The sequence below is a fragment of the Nicotiana tomentosiformis genome, chromosome 3 (genome assembly GCF_000390325.3).
Source record: "Nicotiana tomentosiformis chromosome 3, ASM39032v3, whole genome shotgun sequence".
NCBI classification, from domain to species: domain Eukaryota; kingdom Viridiplantae; phylum Streptophyta; class Magnoliopsida; order Solanales; family Solanaceae; genus Nicotiana; species Nicotiana tomentosiformis.
Genome location: NC_090814.1, coordinates 6,086,355 through 6,104,559, shown reverse-complemented (window position 1 = coordinate 6,104,559; position 18,205 = coordinate 6,086,355). Strand labels below are relative to the sequence as shown.

The 18,205-nt window shown below is 35.3% G+C and overlaps 3 protein-coding genes across 21 annotated transcripts; all 3 read right to left on the bottom strand.

The window, feature by feature from the left end:
* Positions 1 to 1,144: 1,144 nt before the first annotated feature.
* Positions 1,145 to 4,583, bottom strand: LOC104121456 (transcription termination factor MTERF4, chloroplastic-like). The gene is made up of 2 exons (XM_009633465.4): positions 3,434 to 4,583; positions 1,145 to 1,755 (listed from the first exon to the last, which is right to left on the bottom strand). Exons 1-2 carry the CDS (start codon positions 4,552 to 4,554, stop codon positions 1,740 to 1,742), a joined length of 1,137 nt encoding a protein of 378 aa, XP_009631760.1. The 5' UTR covers positions 4,555 to 4,583; the 3' UTR covers positions 1,145 to 1,739.
* A 2,944-nt stretch (positions 4,584 to 7,527) lies between these two features.
* On the bottom strand, positions 7,528 to 8,601 carry LOC104121455 (transcription termination factor MTERF15, mitochondrial-like). The gene has a single exon (XM_009633464.4). The coding sequence runs from the start codon at positions 8,599 to 8,601 to the stop codon at positions 7,528 to 7,530; it is 1,074 nt and encodes a 357-aa protein (XP_009631759.1).
* Positions 8,602 to 11,250: 2,649 nt separating this feature from the next.
* Positions 11,251 to 15,170, bottom strand: LOC104121454 (transcription termination factor MTERF5, chloroplastic-like). Of its 19 annotated transcripts, XR_011414574.1 has the most exons (4): positions 12,685 to 15,170; positions 12,437 to 12,492; positions 12,205 to 12,324; positions 11,251 to 11,984 (listed from the first exon to the last, which is right to left on the bottom strand). XR_011414574.1 is itself a non-coding variant. In XM_009633463.4 (3 exons), exon 1 carries the CDS (start codon positions 15,035 to 15,037, stop codon positions 13,922 to 13,924), a length of 1,116 nt encoding a protein of 371 aa, XP_009631758.1. In that variant the 5' UTR covers positions 15,038 to 15,170; the 3' UTR covers positions 11,251 to 11,713; positions 11,945 to 11,984; positions 13,918 to 13,921. The 19 variants fall into 19 exon arrangements, 5 of the variants coding, with proteins under 5 accessions (XP_009631758.1, XP_070052782.1, XP_009631756.1 ...); XR_011414569.1 differs by having other exon boundaries at positions 11,251 to 11,713; positions 11,945 to 11,984; positions 12,088 to 15,170; XR_011414568.1 differs by having other exon boundaries at positions 11,251 to 11,713; positions 11,945 to 11,984; positions 12,097 to 15,170.
* Positions 15,171 to 18,205: the final 3,035 nt, after the last annotated feature.

The following is an 18,205-nucleotide window of genomic DNA, read 5'->3' as shown; positions in this document are numbered from 1 at the left end:
ATCAATAAAGTCAACTCCCAGTCAAACTTTTCAAAATCTTCCATTTTTTCAACTCTCGCCAATTCATGCCAAAACGACCTACATACCTCCAAATCAACATCCAGACACGCTCCTAAAACCAAAATTATCATACGGAGCTATTGAAACCATCAAAACTCCATTTTGGAGTCGTTACACAAAAGTCAAACTCCGGTTAACTCTTACCGCTTAAGCTTCTAAAAATAAGAATTCTTCTTCCAAATTGATCATAAATCATCCGAAAGCCAAATTCGACCGCACACGCAAGTCATAATACTAATGTGAAACTGCTCGAGGTCTTAAACCACCGAACGAGACGCTAATTCTTAAAACGACAAGTCGGGTTGTTACACCTAAGCTCCCATAATTTCAAGATGTCATGTTTCTCAAATCAACAAGTTGAATAAAAACAAAATATAAAAAAATAAATTTCAAACTTGAAACCTAGCAATATGTACACTTACATCTACACCGTTAGTTTTTCGGCAATGGCGCCAAAATTTGATCACGCCCAACTTTACTCCTAAAAAGGATAAACAGTCGCTGCAAATATAATCCGGTCTAAAAGTCCGGAGTCGAATCCCACAGAGAACTAAGGTTTAGTTATAACTGTTTACTATCACTAAGAAGACAAGCTCTAACAATTCCTAAGTCATAAATATTAAGATTCTTGTATCTAATTAACCAACAAATTAAATTAGTAGATTAACAACTAGGGATACTAAGGGTTGGAGACAAGATTAAGGAGGTCTAGAGTTATGATTTCTCCAATTGTCGGAAATCTTTCCCCTACGTCTTCTATAATTTCGCCTATGTATTCTCTACCGATTGTGAGTACTTCGGGTGTCGTAATTCTCTTCCGAAAAACTATCACAATTTACTAGACATATTCTTCCGAACTACGCTAGCTGACACTAATTCACCGCTCACTAAGACCGCACCAAGATTTTGTTATTCCTAATCCCACCTTTAAACCCTTTGTATTGATTCCTCACATACGTTAGGAGTGATGTTGTTTAACAACTACCAAAATATGTACCATTTTCCAAGCAATACACACTAAATAGACACAGTCAATTGAGGGCCCTTCAATCAACTAAAATAATCATGTAGTTGAACAAGAAGAGAAAATCCAACGGCAAAATTATATTAAATGCAACAGAAAAATTATCCTTCAAAAGGTTCCATCAAACCCTAGATGGAAAAGTTTAGTTACTCATAACCATACTAACAATCATGATAATAATTGAAAGCATTAAAATACAGATTAAGAAAGAACGGAAGAGAAAACTCTTGTGATTCGTTGCTTCCAAGTGTTCTCGTAACCTTCTTGCTTCTCCAATAATGTCCCCATTTTTGGTCGGATTTGCTCTAAAAAAACATCCCTTCCCTCTTAGACATGTTTAGGGAGTATTTATAGACTAGGGTTGAAGTCCTTGAGTCCAAATCCGGGTTGGAGACTTTTAACCTGCGACTTTTAATTACCGGGCTATAGACCTCGCGAAGCCAGGCTTACAGCGCGGTCAACCTGCTATAGACCTCGCGAAGTCTGGTCTGTAGCGCGGTCAAGCTGGCTATAGACCTCGCGAAGCCTGGTCTGTAGCGCGGTCAAGCTGGCTATAGACCTCGCGAAGCCTGGTCTGTAGCACGGTTTGGGTACTTCGTGCTTTTGTGCTTTTTTCTCGTATTTTTGTCCTCTTTTGTGGAACTTTCACTCGTATTTATCTTCCGATGCTCCTACACATAAAACAACATAATTTAGCTCAAATGTTGCACAATTAACCTCTAAACTAACAACATGTAAGTCGAGTAATGTACTAAAAATATAGCATTTTGGCCAAACATCAGTAAATTCGGCCAAAAACAAGAAGCTATCACCATTGAGAAATTGATTAATAGAATAGGTAAATAAACAAAGGAAAGAAATAAGACTTTCACTATTTTCTCCACATTTACTACAAAGCATCATTGGACAAGAAAATCCAAATACCTTCCATTTCCAGTATAACTGATTAATAGAGGCAGTCAACAAAGAGGAAAATATTCTAGACAGGATCAAGAAACATCAAGGAAAATTCGAAAGAAATAAGTAAATAAGCAGTCAGCAATCAGATGCCAAATAGCAGTAATACTCCATATTACCATAAAGAATCTTCCTGATCACTTCTATCTTTGATGTATACATCAAGCACCTCAGAATCATGAAATCATTCCTAAAAGACCGTACTATAAGAAGTTTGATTCAGAACATGTCACGATGGTGTAAAGCCTTGGCCTCGGATAACATTAACCATAGTAGCTTTGCTCACTGAAGCCCACGTTTTGTCCACACCACCATGTTATTAAAGAGAGAGATGATATTGACACCAGTGAAAAATGATCTTCTGAATAATTTGAGCCTAAAGTTTCTTGTATCGTTTATCTCAAGGAACACATTTTTTTCTTGGGCCCTGCTTAAAAAAGGCAATAGCCTATGATCTCTTTTAAAATTGTCAACCACAGGTTACATGCAACATGTAGTACTTTTCCTGTGCTGAGTAAGAATTTGTTTTAAGAATACTTTATCTGTGCTGAGTAGTGTTGGTTGTCACTTGACCTTTTGCTTACTATACCTACATATTAACCAAAGCTGAGACAAGATACTACCTCTAGAATCTAGAAGAACTTCACTAGGTCCAATAGGGCTTTAGGCGGAATACTATCATGCCCAATGCATGAAAACAGAAGAACCAAAAACATAATCTACAAGCATTCAAGAAAAAACATGTTATTGGACAACCTGCAATCTCTAAGAGTCCTACGGAAGTCTTGTGCAACTAGAATTCTTTCAGAATCTCTTCTTGTATCTATATCTTAGAGTCCTTGTATAGATACACCATTGTATTATAAATATTGTGTAACGATTGAATGCAAAATGAGGAAAAGTTTTTCCATTCCATAGTTTCCAATCGTGTGTCTTATTTAATACATGTCATTCAGATTGAGATAGCCACATTTGTAAAAACAACAAGAACAACCATGTAGAAACATAATGATTTAGCCTCCTTGATAGCAATGAGATATGAGCCAACAATAACTTTGAGCTCAAAAACAGAAAAGAAACAACATATCAATAAAGTTGGTAAAACGCTTAAAACTCATTCTGAAATGAGAATGATCATGCTTCGATTTCAACAGATTCAGCAATAACATGTCAATTTGTTGTAATATGCTTGATACTTGATAGAAGCTTGAAGAGGAATGAACAATATAAGTTGAAAAATTCAACACACAAAGAATGCTTTGTTGTCAGTGTCTTCAGACTCCTACATTCTACTTTACACACAAAGAATGCTTTGTTGTCAGTGTCTTCAGACTCCTACATTCTACTTTACACACAAAGAATGCTTTGTTGTCAGTGTCTTCAGACTCTTACATTCTACTTTTGATGTACAAATCATAGACCTCAGGCATTTCATCCTTGAAAGGAAGCACATATCTTTCTAAGAACTTCGACTCAGAACATATCACAGCAGTATAAAGGTTCAGACTACACTTTGTCGGCTCCTTTTGGCTGAGTAGCTTCAAAACATTATGTCTAGGCAGAACTCTTTTCTCCAAGCTACATGTCAAAAACGTGGGATGAGAAGCCAGGTAATGAGACTCATATCCAAGTTCCTTCATTAAAAAATTTAATGCATTTTTTATCTTAGCTTCGGATTTTGTCAAACAGAGAGGACATGTTTGGACCAATGTAAAAATATCCGAGTCAGACCACCCGAAGCTCCTGAAGATTTCTAATCTCTTTTTCACCGTCAACTCGTCAAGCCATGCAAGTGCATAAACCCCATGTATGAACATGTTGCAATCGCGAGAAAGAAAGAAAGTTTTTTCTACTCGATCCACTAAGTCTTTGAGGCGCTCAGCCTTTTGTGTCAAAATTCTAGGATTCCAAAGCATAAGCTTCTCTATATCAACACTTGAAAACCCAAGATTTTGCAGCAATGATATATTGGGTGGCATTACTTCATGAAATGCATAACTAAAAAATACATTAGGATGCCTCTTAATGATCTTAGCAACAAAATCATCATTAAATAATAGGGTGTGAAGATAATCAACATTTTGTCTGATAGCACACCCTACCCTAGTGCTGAAATAACATCCACTGTTTTTGATGATTTTGACAAGGTCCTCTGACCCACATAACCCAACTTCTTTAAGAGTTTCAATTTTGGGCTTAAGGTATTTATCTACATCACAAAGCAGCAATGTGGGGACTGAAGAAACAACCTTTTTGATATGGGTCTTGTCTAAACCGACGTGTTCCAAGAAATTGAGCACTGAATTAGGGTTATAATTTCTGGGTCTCAAGCGACTTACCTTGGCACTTGTAGAAAGGGCTTCTCGTTGGGAGAAGCCAAGTGAGTTCACTAGTGTTTCTACCAAGAATTCGGTTTGGGAAGTTGCGGCAGCAGCTGTTGAGTAAAAGACATGAAATCTGAAGCGATAAACGTGAAGGAGATGCTTAACGCCATTGTTGAGAAACCCAGACATCTAGAGCAGCGTTTTAAGAGGGTTAAGCGTTTTACATATGCGCCCGAGACATGGTTAAGTACCATAAATATTTAATTTTTAATATTTTATAAAATAATATAATAACAGTAAATATTTATAAACAATTAAAATTACATAAAAATTAAAAAAAACTATAAATATATGAAATATATATATATATTTATTTCATATATTTATAGTTTTCTTCAATTTTATATATTTCATATATATATATATATATATATATATACACACTTCATCCCCACAAAAAACTAGTCAGACAATCTATTATATGCTACTTACAAGCAATGTTTTAAAAGGCGAGGGCGTGAGACGAGGCGTTTTACTTGATATGGGGCAAGGCATAAGCCTGGAGGCACGAGGAGGGGGGCGTAAGCCACATGGATCTTTAAAAAATTTAATTTATAAATTAATAAAATAACATAATAACACAAAAAAATATAAAATATAAATTAAAAGTTAAAAACTAAAAGAAAATTAAAGGAACTCATAAAAAAAAATATCTAACATGATTCTTAAGTACAACTAATGCATACAAATCACGTATAACGTCTTTAACTTTCAAATAATTAAAAACTTACTATTTCTTTTTAAAAAAATGATCAAACTCCACATTTTACCTTCCTAAAAGTAAATAATTAATAAAATCTTATTAGTACGATAATTAAAATATTACTCCTTCATGAATAAATACAAATTAGTTTAAGATATCAAATTAATAAAAGTGTATAACAAGAAGGGACAAATGAACTAAGACACGACCAATAACAAGTGAAGATATAAATTCGCAATACTATGTCTCATTATTAGAGTTATGTTCAATCTTCATATTTCTATCGATGAATAGAACTTTTATCATTAATTTATTAAAGAATTTTGAAGGTCAACGATATTAATTAGGAAATTCGACACGTGATTTGCGTTAGAACTGTTAGGCGAGCCCCGAGCGTTGGGCGTTACGCGTGTTTAGGGCGTAAGCCTCACAGAACTAAACCTCATACATGAAACCCAGGGCGTTTTGCAAGTGCCCCGCCCAGGGGCGAGTCCCAAAAATGCCTTTTAAAACACTGATCTAGAGTTGATAAATACAGAATCCTCTATTTGCCATGATTTGGATCTTTTTAATTTTCATGTCTTCCATTTCAATTTACGGAAAATGGGAAAATGCGCACATCTTTTTGACTTATTTACGGTCAACTTCACTTAATTTTTTTAAAAAATTTCAGAAATCATTTTATTACTGGTCCAATCCAATTAAATAAATAGAAAAGGGCCAAAACTATGACATAACTATTGGTTAGAGTTAAATATATCCATCTATTAGTTTAAAAATACCCGATTTTCTAACTTATCCAACGCAAACACTAATCCGCCCGTCCGAAATTAATAGGGCAATATTGGTTAGTGACTGATGGAAATCCGACCCTTCACAAAAAATAAGAATGAAATTACGCATATTCATTACTCCTGATGGTCAATATTAATTTGTTGTGGATAAGCTCAATTTGAGGCCAACGTTTTTCCTAAAATGCATAGAAATTGAAACTACCAAAACCTTATTTTATTTCTAATTAGAAGACCTATGAGAGAATCATGCTTCCGTTTATGATATTTAGTTGCTTCCGTTTATAACATATGGCCCATTTTACAGGCATGATGCAAGAGTGCTCGGTAGCATGGCAATGCTTTCGCTCAGCACAACAAGTGTGTGGGGGCATGAAATACATTGGGTAATGCCATGAGTTCTTAAATATGAAGTTAAAGCTTGGAATTCACCACTCCAATCAGCTTGAAATTGTTTAATGAGGCGGCCAAAAACTTAATATTCCTCATTAACTTAAATGTAAAATAAATACTACTCTTAAGTCTACTGAGATCGCTCTTGCACTTCATTCAGGTGAATTTACTGTCAAAGAACTCAAGCCAAGCTGCAAAATTGTTAAAAGCAAAGATACATAGTCATCTGGATGATGGTCGACTTTCAACTCACGATGATTTCTCCAGATATTGTGAGTAAACTGCTAGTAAATGAAGCTAGGATTGAGTATCCAAATTGAAATAGGCATGTGTACATTGATGTTGAAAATGTTCCAAACCATTACACCAGTAGCATTCAAAATCTTATTGACATGTTCAGCACCAAGGAATCTTTGAAAATGGGGTAAGTGCTGATTACATATGTAAAGAAGCTGCTTTTAGAGCCTACAATGCTGATTAAATTAAGCATTTGGAAATATATTTTCAGCATATATTTTTACAAGAAAAAGCTTTAACTTGACTTCTTAACCAAATCTACTTCAGCTATGTGTATTCTTATTAGTTTCTATCTTCTTGGAGTTTCGAATTACAGAAACCATAGTATAGTATTTCTTTTACTCTAACAAGCATTCTCCTTTTGGACTGAGATGTAGTAGTAGTAGTAGTAGTTGTTGTTGTTGTAACAAGCATTCTCCCCTTCACCCTAGGGGGTCAAAAGATGAAAGACAGAAAGACAATGAAGGAACTTTAGCAGCAATACTATCCACTGATAAAAGATAGACTTGCAAATCATCCCAAGCAAGAGTATATCATTTGAATAGAGTGCTGCAGGTTATGGCTTTAGCAGCACCAAACTCATAACGACCGAAAGGAGGTGGAAATTTCAGCTACAACCAGGAAATTATCTTGATAGAGATATACATTTATAAATCCACATAAAAAAAGGGAAGCCCGGTGCACTAAGCACCCGCCGTACGCAGTCTTACCATGCATTTCTGCATTTATAAATCCACATAATAGAAGGTAAAACTGTCTTCATTCTCCACTTAGGAAAACAGCATCAAATGGCAAATAAGAATCTATTCGTCAACAGAATCTCTCCTAAGCTATGAAAGGTGAACCAGCTAACGTTTCCAAGAAGAGATTTTCTTGAGAACAACATTATCCACAAAGTGGTTTCCTCGACGCATTCTACTATCGTCTACTATTCATGTATAACTCATAGAGCTCAGGCGTCTCATCTGTATAAGGCAGCACATAACTATTCAAAAATTTTGATTCAGGCACCATCAGAGCAGTATAAAGATTTAGGCTACTCTTTGCCAGCTTCTTCTGGTCAAGAAGTTTCAAGATTTCATGCCTAGGCAATACCCTCTTCTCCAAGCTGAATGTTAAGAGAGCGGGGTGAGAAGCCAGGTAACCGGCAAGCTCCTTCATGAAAAAATTCAATCCTTTTCCAAGCCTAGCCTCTGATGAGGTCAAGCATAAAGGAAGTTTCTGCACCAGTGTAAGAATTTCCAAATCGGACCACCCAAATCTCCTGAAAGTTCTTAATTTCATCTCCAAACATGATTCCCCAAGGGATGCAGTAACCATAAATCCATAGATAAACATGTTGGAGTCCCGAGGAATGTGTAAATTCCTTTCTACTCGATGCACTGCATTCTCAAGCCACTTAGTCTCTTTTAGAAGAAGAATCCTTGGATCTCGTAGAATAAGCTTCTCGATATCCTTACCTGAAAACCCAAGATTTCGCAGGAAAGCTACATTGGGTGACATTACTTTAGGGGCATTATACCAAAGGATTTTAGAGTCTTTCCTAATGGCTTTAGCAAGAGAATCATCACTACCTAACAGTTGTCGGAGATAACTAATATTGCGTCTGATTGTATTTTCAAGACTAGAAAGCAAGAAAATCCCAGTTTTTGAGAGGACTTTAGCTATGTCGGACCCAGATAATCCAAGTTCTTGAAGAACCTTAATTTTGGGTTTAAGGGTTTTGTCAACATCAGAAAACAGCAAACTAGGGGTGGCACAAACAAGGGTTTTGATGTGGGTCTTGTCCAAACCAATTTGTTGGAAGAAATTGATGACTAATTGAGGCTTGTTGTTTCCAGGTTTCAAGAAAGTTACCTTGGCGCTAGTAGAAATAGCTTTTTCTGTGGAGAAACCAAGTGAATTCACTAGCATTTCCGCCAACAAATTGTTGCGGGAAGTTGCAGCAGCAGCAGCTGTGGAGTAGAAAAGTTGAAACCTGAAGCGATACATTGAAATCTCACCAGTGAAGATAGAAGGGGGATATATGGCGATTGTTGCTTTTTCTCTTCAACTTTTTTATTTCAATGAGTCTCATTGCGTTTTATCCCAATCTTCATTTGTGTTTTTGGGGTTCAAAATGTCTTTTTCCATAATGGAGAAATATACAAAAGTCTAATTCTTTGGCAAGAGACTTAAAATATAAACTCATTATGAAGCTTAGAATTAGATCATTATTTGTTTCCGAAAAGCAATTTTAATATCATTTGGATATCAAATTACCTAGATTTTTACTTAATACTATTTCTTTTCTTTTTTTCTTTTAATTTCTTTTCTAAAGATATACAAAATAGTACTCCCTCCGTTTTATTTTATGTATATCACTTAGATTTAGCACGTGGTTTAAGAAAAATAAATAAGATTTTTGAATTTTATAGTTTTAAACTAAAAATATGGATAATGTACCAAAATGCCCTTAAAATTTAAATGTGTCATATAAAATGTTGAAGTTAAAGAGTTACTAAGCATTCTTTTTAAACAAATTAAAAAGAAAAGTAAGACAAATAAATTGAAACGGAGGAAATTATTCCCAATTTTATTATTATTGAAAGTGCCAAGCCACCTGCTATACTCCATGTGATCCACAGTAAATGAAGAGCCGTGCAATCAAGATCACACTGTGATGGGACTCAAGCAAGCTCAAAGAACAATTACAACAAATTCGCAATCACAATCACGAGCGAGTTACATGTATGTTTGGCATTTTGCATTTGTTTAATCCTCTAATTAGAATTTCTGACTCCACCACAACTATCCACTAACTGCTATGACAAAATCAAAGGCATTATCAATTTGTAACTATGCACCAAACTCAGGACTGCAATTTTCATTTTTCCAGCGCGAACAGCAAGAACTCAGCAACTCAATGCACCTCAAGGAATATGTGGTAGTTACACAGATGAAAAAAGAAAGCTACCCTACTGATAACGCTTATCACTTCATTCGGTCCTCATTGCCGCTATCTGTCAAAGATACTCAACTAACCTGTAAAATTGTTAAGAGAAGAGCTCCTACACCGATAAATGGACATAAAGTTATCACCAAATACCTGTTTACTTGAGATGTAACAAAAAGGTGGTGAGGAAATGGGCAGACATAACAAAATCATCTGCGTGAGAACGACATTGTCATTATTTCACAAGACAACAACAACAACAACAACAATCAACAACAACAACAAACTCACTAGTTTCCCACTAGTGTGATCTAGGGAGGGTAAAGATGTACGCAGTCTTACCCCTACCCTGAAATGGCAGAGAGGTTGTTTCTGACATTATTTCACAAGACATTCAAATTAAAAGCCTAAGTGTTTTCCAGAAACCTCAACATAAGTAGCTTCCCCTACACCAATCCATAGATTTTCTAGGCCAATCTCTTCAAGTACATGCTGATTGCTACCTCAAGGGGTTAGACATCAAAACCGTTGTTTCTAGGCCAATCTCTTCAAGTAGAAACAACGGTTTTGATGTCTAGACCACGTTGTTGTAAGAAATTGCTGACTAATTGAGGCTTGTTGTTGTAAGAAATTGATGACTTCCTCGTTCTTTGATTGTCTTCTTATCTCAACCCTTCATTCGTGTATTTGGGGTTGAAAAGGTTACTTCTTTATTAAGAGAATGAATTTCTCAACGTTGAATATACTCACTATGAATCTTAGACCATTATTTGTTTCATACGAGCAACTTTAATAAGTATCATTTGGATATGCATCTGTCATTTTCTTGGCAATAATTACCTAGATTTTTACTGAATACTGTTTTGTTTTCTTTGTAATGTTACATTGAACATTTGTTTTTGTTTTTTAAACGGCAATATTTGAGCCAATTTGTAAGACAATATTACTAAACATTATTTCACAATGTTATTCTTCAAAATTGCCAAGAACATCACATCAAATCCATTTTAAATGAAGTACCTGCAAACAAGATCACACTGCATGATTGCACTTAGAGGTGGCAAAATGAATAAATTTGCAAGTATCCACCTACATTATTTAAAAATGGGTTCTGATACCGTCTACTAAAAACGGGTCAAATATGAGCCCATATTATCCGCTAAAAAAATAGATAACGCGCAAGTCAAAAATGGATTTCACCCATCGATGACCTAGTTGTACAAGACTTTGGTTGACTTTTTGGAATTGATCCTTTGCAGATTTGCCATCTTCAGGACCTCAGCAATTGAGATTGCAAATTAAAAGGCACAAGTCAAGCTTCCAATTCGGACTCAAGCAAGCTCAAACAACCATACCACAATTTCCCACTACAACCAAGGGCAGACTTAGATGCAAGGAAGAAAGTTTAATTGAATCCCCTATGTCGGAAAATAATAGAGCGCAAATAGGGTAAAACCCCCTTTTTTGTTTACATTTAATTGTTAAATCTCCTTGACAAAAGAAAAGCTTTTGGTATGGAGATAAAGATGGTTCGATGAGGCATTCTTGTATTTCTTTTAAATTCTCCTCAAAATTTCCGACTGACCACCAATGTACACAAACCGCTATGGCAAAATCAAAGGCATTGTAAACTTGTAATTATACACCAAAAGGAACGTAGGACTGCAACAGCAAGGACTCAGCAAGTTACATAGACCTGATTGTCGTCATCTGTCAAAGAACTTAAGGCAACCTGCAAAACTGTTAAGAACAGAACTCCTACACCGATAAATGGACATAAATTCACCACCAAGTACAGATACTAAGATCTAGGCACTTGTTGACTTGAGATGGAACAAAAGAGTGGTGAGAAAGAGGGAAGACAGACATAAACGTGAGAGATGACATTGCTATTATTTCATAGGACAAATTCAAATTAAAAGCCTAAGTTAACGTTTTCCAGAAAACTCAACATAAGTAGCTTTCACCAACACCTATCCATTGATTTTCTAGCCCAATCTTCTTCAAGCATATGCTAGCTTCCTATACTGAATGCCCTGAGTGACCCCTCGTGGAACAGAAACCCGTGCACTAGAACAGATTGGGAGAAGGAAAGTATGGAACATGGAAGGCAGAGAGTTGGAGGCTATGGAGTACCCTGACCATGGCCGACTTTCAAGTCAAAGTGACCTGTTTCACATGTCATTGTTTAGAATAATCATTAGACATCATATTTTCTGCATATACAACAACAAGTCAACAACAACAACAACAACAAACTTAGTGTAGTCTCACAAGTGGGGAACATATATTCTAACAAATAGCTGTTAATTTTCATTCTTAAACCAAATCTACTTCGAGCTATGTGTACGGTCCTTGGTTCCTATCTCTCCTTGATGTTACAAAGTACAGAAACCTTACCACCAGTATTTCCTCTACGCTGACAAGCATTCTCCTCCGCCTACAGGGACGAGAGAATGGAAAAGAGTGATTTGTTTACCCAGTTAGAAATCTAGTTCCAAACCTTAAAGGTTGCTAACAACTTGTAAATTAATAACCATGACGTTCTGCACCTCTAAATCGACCAACCAAAATATAGTCATTCCAGCACACCAATATCATCAACACATGTTGAAAGAAAATATGCAACGAACCAGATATGACTTTGCCATGGGCCTCACCTCATCTTCAAAACTCTTAGCGAGATTTTTCAGAAAGTGAAGAAGATGATGAAACCAATCCATCATGAGTATTCTTGTGTCAAAACCCATCAAAAAGACACTACACAGTAAATCAAGAACCTAGAAACACCAAAATGCCGATGAGAATTATGTTTACCATCATAAAGGAATGTTCATGCATATGAAAAGAATAGGTCTTTTAATAACGAAATGAATATGATACTGATGTTACCCAAGAAAATGAAGGTCCTGAGGGGTCTTTTGAGAACCTACAGCACAGAGGGTCAACTGCATCATGAAGCAATATAATGATTAAAAAACATCCCTGTAATCAACTAAGGAATTTTATGAGATATTACTTGGCTGATATGGATTACGCATAATCTAACATATGCACAAGATAAACTCTGAAAATAAACTTCTGGGAAAAAATAACAATCAATATAATGAGAGTGCTACATTTTAAGAGTGATTGCTAACCTTACAGCAGATTAAAAGATGGCGAGATCATTTCCTAGCTTTGCAGAAGCTACACAGAGATCTATGTGCCATGACATTAGAGGACATGGAGATCTGAGATACAATACTTAAGTCAATCAAGTTGCAGTTCTGCAGTAACTAGTGATATTTTTTCCTTATTAGTACTTTTTCTTTTACCTTACAAGGAGAAAAAAGCTATGATAGGGTACTGGGTTTGAACCAAATATAACAAAGAACTAATAAAGTGACAAACCTAATATTTAGAGAAATAGTTTCCATCTTATCATAGATTCACCGAAATACTTTAAACAGCTCTCAAATTATATATTTGAAAAGGAAACATTTTAAAAATCAGTTGTTCACCTTTTGTTTGTGCAGGTGAAGCGAAGCGCAGCTACAGTGAGGCCTTGAAAAATAAAATATGGAGAGTTTTCTTTGTCATAAAACATAAGTTGTTCAATGAACTCTTTCTGCGATCAGAGGAGGTCTAATCTCTTTTTATCTATGGCAGACAAACACCAGCTTCCAATCAATATAGTGCTTTGCTGTTTTTGAGTTAACTAATGACTTAACGGAACAGTGCATCCAGTGTCAGTTTACGCAATGGTATTTAACCAAGAAAAAGACGGAGGGGTGAAATAAAATATTTGCAGTTTTCTCAACATAATAGATGCTCTCCAGTTTTATGAAAGACTGTGAACCCAGAAGGTTAAGAAAGATGTTTTGGAAACAAGTGCCGTCACAATAAGAAGGAAAAATATATTTCATTTTGTTGCGACTGTTATAGTTTAATGTAACTGCTCTTATTTCTCCCTCTCACTCTTCCTCAGGTGCCTATTTTCCTTTTGTTCTTTTTTTAATAAAGTAATAACATACCCTGCGATCAAAGCTTAAACAGGCTAATGTAAGAGATTTATAACAATCTCTTCTGAAGTATTTGCTCACCTCCCCTGGTTTATGTATTAGTGTCTTAAGGAGCAAAACCTCATGATCAATAATAAACAATAATCACCCTCGTTAAGGCATGCCTTCAGATCATTGATGTTCCAAACAGCAAAAGGGTTATCACTTTTCTGTTATCAAACCAAAATGGATTACATGATTTCGGAATGATAATGTCCTCAATCACCAGTTTCATCAATGAATGTTGACACAATAGCAGCCAGAATTACAATTAAAACTAACAGTATTCATAAACCAGGAAATCCTTGTATGAGAAAACAATAAACTTACTATCTTAGTTTCGACCTTTGATGTAAAAATCATACACCTCAGGCATCTCATCCCTTAAGGGCAGGACATAATTTTCTAAAAACTCCGACTCAGAACACTTGATAACCGTATAAAAACATGGCATTTTCTTTATCAGTTGCTTCTCCTTTAGAAGTTCCAAGATTTTATTCCTTGGCAAGACCCGCTTCTCAAAACTGAACATTAAGAGCGTGGGATGAGAAGCTATGTAACTAGATTCGTACCCAAGCTCCTCCATGTAAAATTTCAATATATTTCTAAGCTTAACCTCGGACGTAGTCAAACATAAAGGAAGCCTTTGCACCATCATAATAATATCAGATTCAGACCAGCCAAAACTCCTGAAAATTCCAAGTTTCATTTCCAAATTCGACTTACTAAGCGACGAGAGCATTTCCACTCCATAGAAAAACATCCGAGAATCCCTACAAATGCAAAAATCCTTTTCCACCCTTTGCACAATATCCTCAAGCCATTCAGTCTTTTGAACAAAAATTCTCGGATTCCTAAGAATAAGCTTTCGAATATCCAAAGTCGAACATCCAAGATTTTGCAGGAATGAAATATTAGGTGACATTACTCTCTGGAGAGGATAGCTAAGCAATCCAGGAGTTCTCTTAATAGCCTTAGCTACATAATCATCAGTTCCCAATAATTTCCTAAGATATTCAATACTTGGTCTAATGCCTGTATTCAGGCCTGTTCTGAGAAAAGCCCCACTTCTTGAAAGGACCCTAACTAAATGGGCCCCAGAAAAGCCAAGTTCTTGAAAAACCTTAATTTTGGGTTTAAGGGTTTTGTCCACGTCAGCAAACAGCAACCTAGGTGCGGGAGAGACCAACATTTTGATCTGGGCATTGTCTAAACCGATTTGTTTGAAGAAATTAACAACTAATTCAGGTTTGTGGTTATTTCTGGGTTTCAAGCAAGTTACCTTGGAGCTTGCAGAAATAGCTTTTTCTGTGGAGAACCCAAGTGAATTCACCAGAAATTCTGACATTAAGTTGGGCTCTGCATTTGCTGTAGTTGTTGTGGAACAAAAGAGTTTAAGTCTGATGCAATACAAATGCCTTGTTGCACCATTTTTACCAATTCCAAACATCTGACTAAAAGCGCTGTTCAGTTTCGGGTTTTTGGAAATGCAATTTACCCGTTTACTCCACTGAAAAGGAAAGAGAAAAAGGAAAACCCTAATCCTATTTGAGCGAAGCCGAAGGGAAGGGGAACTGGGGGTTACTATTTTTTCGGTCAAAGGGTCTTGTCCTTAAAATGGGTTTAAGTGGTCTAGTTGGCATCTGATGTGGCATGGCAACTTAGCATTTTAGCTGACTTGGCGAGGCACATTAGCTTGGCGGTGTGAATTCCTAGACGCATTAACTTGATTTTTGGGTTAATTAAAATTTATTTTGAATTATTTTCAAGTGATAAAAATAAGACTAGTTACCCGCCGAGTTAGTTGAGCAGGCCTTCCCAAATGTAATGTGTGGGTTCAAAACTCACTTGCATACCTCCTAGGTCAATGTCGCCGTATAGAGTTTGTCTAATGCGATTTACTTTTCCGTGTGGTTGGCAAGTTATTATATAGGAGCGAAGTTTATCCTATGTGTACCCAAAGAGTGGCGGTTGCATGTTCCATGTTAACAAAAAATAATAATAAGACTAGAGAGTTTTATGTTGTGAACATCCACTTGGATAAAATAACCGGTTACTACCTTGGCGTCTTATTCTGGGGTAAAATTTAGGAAATCATATATTCATACCTAGTGGTTACATCAAACTAAGCAATTTAACTTTAATAGTTAAAAATTAAAATGAAATAAATATTATTAATTATAATTAAGTGATAAATATATGTATGAAAGTTACATATCTTATATTCATTTGATTTTTTGTACATACTGTGTTACCGTCAAGTTGTTACCGCTCATGAACCTCCTTGCTACTTGGGAGTTTGGCAATGAAGTCACTCGAATAAGTTGAATTACAAGGAGAGCAACTCCATCCTTAAAAACAATCACGTAGAAATAAGGATAAATTCCAACGTCTAACATAGTGACCATTTGAAAAGGGCAAGTACACAGATAGTCATTCTCATGGATATTATTTAGAGATTAGTCAGTATTTAATTTGTCTTGAAATTTTAAACAAAAAATCTTAATTTTAGGACATCTCAGGACATTTTTGTCCTGAAAAATTGAATTGAAAAACTGAAATTCAAGATGCACTTGCTAATTCCTAAATAGCAATCCTTTAGAGTGGTTACCTAGTGTTATTTCTATGTTTGAAAATGCTAAGAACATGAAAGAAATTGATCCAAATTTTGGAGACATGTTTCTCATGGAATTACCTATTTGACATTTGAAAATATTTTAGCCATGAATATCTTTATCATCTATATTATTCCTCGTGTTAAAAGGCAATTTTGACATTACATCAAAGCTCATCATCTCTAAAAACTACTAACAAAATATGAAAATATAAATAGCAGCTCGGTACATAAAGCATTACATATTTACGTAGGATCCGGAAAAGAGCTTCACTCCAAGAATATAGTGTATACAACCTACCTTAATGTGAAAGCATATGGCTTCAGTTTAATGGCAAACAAATACAATAAATAATTATTTTACTTTCACATATCATACTTGTAGTATTTCAAGAAAGCACCCTAAACTTTACTAGGAAATTTAATTACGCAGTTCAACTTTAAAGGTTCACCCCCTATTCTTGCTTGAGGTGCAAGGGTGGCAAGTGGGACTGGTAGGACCGCTAGAGGTGGACTTGGGCCGGTCTCGTGGGCCGGTTCTTGCCTAGGAACTATTAGGACCGGACCCTTGGCGGGCCCAACAGATATTTTTTTTAAAAAAAATTAGTCGTTTGGCTATTTTAAAAAAGAGCTGTTGGGTTTTTAAAAATAGTCGTTGGCTATTTAAAAAAATAGCCATTTAACCCTCCCAACTTAGTTTTAACCCTAAACTTTTTATAATTATATTTTTTCCTTATTTTCAACTATAAATACCCTCATTCTTTCATTTTCTTACAAAATCAATATCAATCTATCACAATCTCTCTCTAATTTTCTTCTATACTTGCTACTATTGCTTAACGTCTGAAAGCTTTGGCCGAGGAAAAAAGTGTACCTAGTCCTAGTCAGGTTGACCCTAGTACCGGTTCAAATCAATTTCAAACGGGAATTAACACTGTTACCGGTGGTATTTTATATTATGATCTAAAAAAAGATCGGGAAGAATTGGCAAAAATGGTAACTGTTATGTGCTTACCCTATAGCTTTCCTTTTGACTCTGCGTTTGTGCATTATATTAGAAAATGTTTTAATCATACTTATAAAGGTTTTACTCATACAAACTTATAAAGCTATATTTTATAAATATAAGCATGAGTATGAACAATATTTTTGTTATTTATTTACTCATATAAATTATCGTGTTACTATTACAACTGATATTGGTAGAAGTAACAACGACTGTGATTACCTTACTGTTATATGTCATTGGGTTGATGAGGATTGGATAATTCAAAAGCGCATAATTGCTTATAAAATAATTGCTTTACGTCAGACATGACAGTTTATTGCTAACACAGTTACGGATATTTGCAGATATTTTTGCATTAGTGATAAAATAATATCAGTTTCAATGGATAATGCTACTAATAACACAAATGCTATAGACTTGCTTACCACTATGCTAAATCCTGTATTTAGTAATATTTTTCATGTGAGATATATTTGTCATATTTACCATTTAATTGCGGGTGATGATATGAGAATTTTAAATATTCAAATTGAAAAGGTTAAAATGGCTCTTAACTAGCTTTTTCATTCAAACCGTAGAAGTAGAACTAGATGGAATTACATGTATGAAAGTTTAGTTGTTGCATATGAATATAGAAACCCCGTAAAGTCAACATTTAATGCACATGTAAGTGATGATGACGAGCACTTTATGAATGGGGATTAGGCTAATGTTAAAATACTTGTTGGTTCTTTAAAAAAAATTCATATTGCTATAAATGAATTTTTTAGGCAATATTATCCTACTATTTCTAACTGTTTAGTTTATATTGCAGAGCTTGCAAATTTATTTGCTCATTTTTCAAAGGGTGGGGAAATTTATAAGCTTGCTATTGATTCTATGAGAAAAAAGTTTAAAAAAATATGTTTTCCCTATTCCTCTTATTTATGGTGTTGCTACTTTGTTAAATCCTTGTATGAAATTAGGAGGTCCTCAATTTTGGTATGAAACTGTTT

Excerpts from the sequence above, each read along its gene's own strand:
- LOC104121456 (XM_009633465.4), bottom strand. The coding sequence starts at position 4,554 with ATGTCTGGGTTTCTCAACAATGGCGTTAAGCATCTCCTTCACGTTTAT.
- LOC104121455 (XM_009633464.4), bottom strand. The coding sequence starts at position 8,601 with ATGTATCGCTTCAGGTTTCAACTTTTCTACTCCACAGCTGCTGCTGCT.
- LOC104121454 (XM_070196681.1), bottom strand. The coding sequence starts at position 15,037 with ATGTTTGGAATTGGTAAAAATGGTGCAACAAGGCATTTGTATTGCATC.